This window comes from Aplysia californica, unplaced genomic scaffold, assembly GCF_000002075.1.
Source record: "Aplysia californica isolate F4 #8 unplaced genomic scaffold, AplCal3.0 scaffold00572, whole genome shotgun sequence".
Taxonomy (NCBI): domain Eukaryota; kingdom Metazoa; phylum Mollusca; class Gastropoda; order Aplysiida; family Aplysiidae; genus Aplysia; species Aplysia californica.
Window position 1 is genome coordinate 510,502 of NW_004797842.1, and position 6,748 is coordinate 517,249.

At 39.5% G+C, this 6,748-nt stretch overlaps 1 protein-coding gene across 1 annotated transcript in view; it reads left to right on the forward strand.

Annotated features, from left to right (window-relative positions):
• The window catches only part of LOC106012935 (alpha-1,3-mannosyl-glycoprotein 4-beta-N-acetylglucosaminyltransferase A), a gene marked incomplete at its 5' end in the record, with an annotated part of 19,725 nt that overhangs the window by 12,519 nt on the left and 458 nt on the right, over positions 1-6,748 (forward strand). The window contains 2 exon segments of the mRNA XM_013087314.2: positions 2,813-2,915; positions 4,066-4,213. Of these exon segments, the coding sequence (XP_012942768.1) occupies positions 2,813-2,915; positions 4,066-4,213 (251 nt within the window).

The following is a 6,748-nucleotide window of genomic DNA, read 5'->3' on the forward strand; positions in this document are numbered from 1 at the left end:
ATTATTTTTAGCAAGATCTATTTGAAAAAATTTGCTTCTACGAAATTAGTACTTCATTAATTGTGAGATTTGTTCTTCATTAGTTATACAGTGAAATACGTTCAAAGAAAATTGTCGTTTCTACTTAACGTGTAGTACCATTTTAGTCTTGGTTACAACAATAAAACAAAATTCAGTATCACATCGTTTTACAATTATTTTCAGAAACTAAAAAGAGAGATTAGAATTTTTACGGACGCGGAGATCACAATATGAGAGCAAACAGACCACACTGTTGTTTAATATTATTATCTACAGATGCCATCGATTTTTGACCGCGCGTTAATTAATCGTGAATAATTCTTCTGGGGAACGGGTTCAGGCTGAGTAGGGAATGCATTATTGCCCTGATCTTATTATCTCGATCCCTCTTCTTGCCCTGAAGCTTGCATAACTACAGTAGAACCTTATCTTTTGTTGCAAGTTTCGAAGCGACACGGATTATTTTTTCTCTCTGTGTGTGTGTGTGTGTGTGTGTGTGTGTGTGTGTGTGTGTGTGTGTGTGTGTGTGTGTGTGTGTGTGTGTCGCGAGTCAATGGCCTGAGAAGCGTTTCGTAAATAAATAATGGATACGTAATACTGTCTGTGACGATGACGATAAAGAATCGAGTATGAGCCTACTGCAGTTGACGCCCTCCTTCTCCCCCTCCCACACACACACACAAAAGCGGTGTCTATGAGACGATACACAATGTGACACCGTACTGAATGCTGGCGCTCGACAGAATGATGAAATTGAAGAAACCGACAATTTTTCTGCCTATTGCACAGTTTTATGGAATTTTTTTTTCTTTTTTTTTCTTGGGAAAGGGGAGGGGGGGGGGAGGCTTGACACCTATTATGCCCATTTAAAAGACCAACACATTTCTGTGTGGATTTTGCTGACGATCTATTGGACAGTTTTATGGAATTTGTTTATTTTCTTCTTTTTTTAAAATACCTATTATACCCATTTTAGTGGACGTTTCTGAAAATCGTTGATCAAAGTCATACCAAAAAAAAACTACCAAAAAACCCCAAAACCACCACCACCAACAACAACAACGTCAACAAAGAAACAAAAAAACCCAACAACAACAACAGCAACAACAACAACAAAGAAACAACAACAACAGCAACAACAACAACAACAACAGCAGCAGCAGCAGCAACAACAACAACAACAAAGAAACAACCAAATTTGTAATTTCCAAGGACACTAAGACTCATGCTTTGGAAGTCATCAACCACACTTTGGTGGTAATTTCCTCCCTAATTTTACCTTTTCAACCACGAGACCCCCATCTCCTTACATCGCAAATCTCTCGACTTCGACAAAATAAAATGGATAGTTTTGGGGGTTTTTCATCTAAAGCAAGACAAACGATCAAGCTTTAAGGTAACGCTAATTATTCCATATTAAAAGCAAAGTTGTTCCTGCATCCGATCCGGACATTGGGGATTGCCTTGTTAGTGAGACAACTTCCTTCAGCATATTGTGGTAGGGTGGCCAGTTCCTTTCCACGCCGCCTTTACTTCCCCAACTCGAAGTCAGGTACCCATTACTGCTGGGTGGGCAGTTCCTTTCCACGCCGCCTTTACTTCCCCAACCTGAAGTCAGGTACCCATTACTGCTGGGTGGGCAGTTCCTTTCCACGCCGCCTTTACTTCCCCAACCTGAAGTCAGGTACCCATTACTGCTGGGTGGGCAGGAGGGGGCAAAAAAAATCCGTGTCCGAACCGAGACTCGAACTTTCCGCTTTGGAGACGAGCGCAAGCTTTGAAGTAATGCTAATAATTCCATACTATGCCCCAAAAACTGACGAGTGCCTGATTCCACCTTGATGTGATACTGATACTATCGAGGTTTGAATTGATTTTCTCTCTTATTGATTTCTATAGGGTGAGTTGTACGCTCTTTTAAAAAATATGATGGAACTTGGGGGTTGAAGAGAGAGGGGATTTCTCACCAAAGCCTATTTGTAACTGCTCTCTCTCTCTCTCTCTCTCTCTCTCTCTCTCTCTCTCTCTCTCTCTCTCTCTCTCTCTCTCTCTCTCTCTCTCCCTCTCCCTCTCTCTCTCTCTCCCTCTCCCTCTCTCTCTCTCTCTCTCTCACTCACACCCCCACACACTCATTCACATGTACACACACACACACACACACACACACACACACACACACACGCACACACACCCACACACAAACACACGCATGAAAGTACACTCACGAACACATTCACCAACACACACAAACACACACACACACACGTGACGTTTTTGGACCCTTGTTCGTTTTCTTTAAAATACAAGGAGAGTTTTCTCTATAACCAAACAAATATACACACCAAAGAAACCAAACTCCACCTATAGTATGAAGGGCAAATCCCACTTTTGGTGTTGATCAAGATTTCTGGAAAGCCACGAAATCTGGGTTAGCCAGTTTGTCCTCAAAAGCGACCATATGACCTTATTGTGTTGCAAGTGCCGTAAAACTCTCCCCTAAACACTGCCAACATTGACCAGTCATGTCCACTCTCTCTACAGTGGCATCTGGAGCCTAGTGGTTAGGCTACAGAAGCCGTAATCGTGAGATTGCAGGTTTGGGGGTTCGAGCCTCAGTTCGGTCCGGCGTTGTGTCCTTGGAAAAGACACTTTACCCGAATGTCCCACTTGGCTCGGTCCTTTCGAAAACAGACGTTAAACTCGGAGGCCCCAACTCTTAAATAACCTAATAGTGTTGATAGGGGCGTTAAACCCATACCATTTCACATGTTCCACTGTCTGTACCGCCTAGGTTCCGTCTGGTGTCCGGCTCCCACGACCACCCCAGCGACATCTTCCCCGCGTCCACGGTGGTGGAGGTCCTCACAGAGCAGGCAGCCTTCTCGACAATACAGGTAAGTCTGGACAGATTAGCAACAATACAGGTAAATCTGGATGTGTACATATGTGTATGAGCTTGTAAATCTGGACAGAATATCGAAAATACAGGAAAATCTGGATGTGTACATCTGTGTCGGAGCTTGTACATCTGGACAGAATATCGACAATACAGGTAAATATCTGGACAGAATATCAACAATAAGTGGGTGGTTGGCGGGTGCTCTGGTGTGGTTTGCACCTTCTTTCCTATCAAACATCTATCGTCCTGATCGCTTCTCCTTCTTTTTTGTATTTGTTACTCCCCTGTAACACCTCTAATCTTCGGCTCTTATGTGACCTTATTGTGTTGCAAATGCCGTAAAACTCTTACGAAAACTAAAACTAGCAACAATACAGGTAAATATCTAGATAGAATATCAACAATACAGGTAGATCTAGATGTGTACATGTGTGTATGATCATGTATGTATGTGTATATAAGTACATGAATACATGGATATGTATGTACATGTATATATTAAATATGGATATTATGTACGTGTATATATGTATGTTTATATGTATACATATATGTATGTCCCTGGCCACATCCTCCAATTTCGGCACATCCAGGCCCTGGGTGAATGCTTCATCTCTCATTGTGCCTCTATAGGTTCCAATTGGTCTTCCCCGTTTTCTTTTTCCCAGTTGTCTTCCAATACCATGTCTGATAGGACAATCTTGTCTTTGGTATTCTAAGAACATGTCCCAGATATCTCCATCTTCTCCTTTTTATGGTCGTGTTGATATCTTCAATTCCAGCTCTTTACAACACTTCATTATTTGTAATGAATTTATTCCATTTTATTAGTAAAATTTTTCGCATACATTCTGTTTGGAAGCTTTTTAATCTATCCTGCTATTATTATTATTATTATTACTACTATTATTATTATTGTTATTATTATTATTATTACTATTATTATTATTATTATTGTTATTATTATTATTATTATTATTAATATTATTATTATTATTATTATTATTATTATTATTATTATTATTATCGTTGTTGTTATTCTTAATATTATTATTATAATTATTATTATAACTATTATTATTATTATTATTATTATTATTATTATTATTATTATTATTATTACATTAATGTTCTCTCCCTCCCAGTCCACCAACTCCACGTTTGCTCACGTGACCAAATTCAACCCAGTGGGCGTGGCGGAAGCCAACTCCACTTCCGCTCTGGGCAAGATCCACACTTTCCGGATACGCGTCACGGAGGTCATACAAACGTGGGTCATTCTCAAACAAATCGGTGAGTGGTCTTTTGTTTTAGCAAGGTTTTATGGCGCTCGCAACTGCATAAGGTCATATGAGCGCCAAGGGGTGGGTGTCAGCAGAGAAGTCCTTACAGGGAATCAGACTTACTCTGCTCACCTCTCTAGCCTCAACAGCACAAAGTCTGCTTCGACTATCAAGGCACCCAGGAAATAGCGGAACAAACAAAAGAAGTAGAGGAAAATGATGATAGTAGGGATTAGGAAAGAAAAAGCAGCAGTTCCCTGTTGTAGATCAGGCACAGTTATGAGCGTGGCATTGTTGGATCAGCCCATTTACAATTCTACTGTGCATTAGAACGAGAATCGTCATTCTCAAATAAATCGGTGAGTGTCATACAGACGTGTGGGTGGTTGGCGGGTGTTCTGGTGTTGCTTGCTTCTTCTTTCCTATCACACATCTATTGTTTTTATCTCCCCTCCTTCTTTTTTGTGTTTGTTACTCTCTTGTAACACCTCTGAACTTCGGCACTTATATGACCTTATTGTGTTGCGAGTGCCGTAAAAGTCTTACTAAAACTAACTTTTCATACAAACATGGTTCATACTCTGACAAATCGTTCATACAAACATGGTTCATACTCTGACAAATCGTTCATACAGACATGGTTCATACTCTGACAAATCGTTCATACAGACATGGTTCATACTCTGACAAATCGTTCATACAGACATGGGTCATACTCTGACAAATCGTTCATACAGACATGGTTCATACTCTGACAAATCGTTCATACAGACATGGTTCATACTCTGACAAATCGTTCATACAGACATGGTTCATACTCTGACAAATCGTTCATACAGACATGGTTCATACTCTGACAAATCGTTCATACAGACATGGTTCATACTCTGACAAATCGTTCATACAGACATGATTCATACTCTGACAAATCGTTCATACAGACATGGTTCATACTCTGACAAATCGTTCATACAGACATGATTCATACTCTGACAAATCGTTCATACAGACATGATTCATACTCTGACAAATCGTTCATACAGACATGGTTCATACTCTGACAAATCGTTCATACAGACATGATTCATACTCTGACAAATCGTTCATACAGACATGATTCATACTCTGACAAATCGGTGAGTGTCCCAGATCGTCTGGGTTTTTTGTTTGGTTTTGTTTTGTTTGTTTGTTGTTGTTGTTGTTGTTGTTTGTTTGTTTTTTGTTTGTTTTTGTTTTCGTTTTTTTTTTGGGGGGGTGGGAGGGGGTTGATGTTTTTCGGCTCCCGGAACTGCACAAGGTCATATAATTCCCTACCTACTGAAAAAGTTAATGTGTCCCGTGCGCTCGAGACCTTATGCTGTTGTGAGCGCCGTAAAACACCAAAACAAACAAAAAATAAAATAAAATTGTCAGAATAAGCAAAGATGTGTGTTGTTCTTTCGAGTAGGTATCTGTATATAACTCTAAAGGTCTTGTAAGTAAATTCCTGCATGTGGTTGAATGATGCATCTGATGTGATTTGTACATTTTGTCAGCTTTACTTCTCTTTCCGTAATGAATTTTAATGAGATTAATGTATAATTAAAATTTTTATGTATGCCTGCAATGTTTTTTACGGTCCTGTACAGCCAGGAAAAATATCTCTCTAGGATAATAAAGTATAATCTTACCTTATCTTATCTTATACTTGCTGGGCCCCCTTTCGGTGAAAGAAATGATCGGTGCATTGACATCAACTAAAAGTCATTGACCTACTATATTTACACTCTACTGGAATGGAGCAATAAATCTTGAGAGATGCAAAAAATTAGACGGTCTTGATCTAGATATATTCTCTCAAAACAAAATGCGCCTCACAAAATATCACTTCCGGCACTTCTGCTGTGAAGGACAGCTACGCAGATTTGTTTCGTTTCTCAGTGGAATAATCACAAAGGTCAAAGAAGGACGTGAACTTTTGTCAAATATATTTTTCTAAATTCAGGAAATGAATAAATCAAAAATCGGGCTCCGTCTTGGGGACCTATTAGATCTATCTTTTTGCAGGTACATCCCAAACTTTCAACTCTGTAGCTGTTTTAGCTTTATGGGGAAAATGCCACATGTGTTACCAAGTTGCCAAATCTATTCTCTATTTGTGGTGGCCGAATTTTGCTATTCAAAAGGCTTTTTAATGGCAGCATCGATCGACATGCGGTTTTCGCCAAAAAATTCTTTTAAATATTCTCCAGATCATGACGCCCTTGGTTTTTTCAGTTTTGAGACAGTTTTGCTGCAAAAGCTAAATTTCTTTATTTCGCCGATCGCTTTTGTAGGCCAACGCTTCTGTCTCTTTAATTTGAGAAAATCCGGAAGTGATATTTCGCGAGGCGGATTTTGTTTTGAGAGTATAGAACAAGACCTTCTAATTGTTTAGCATCGCTCAAGATTTATTTCCCCATTCCAGTAGCATAGAGTGTAATAGTAGGCCTATGACTTTTAGTTGATATTAAAGCACCGATCATTCATTTCATCGAAACGGGACCCAGCTTGTATATATATATAT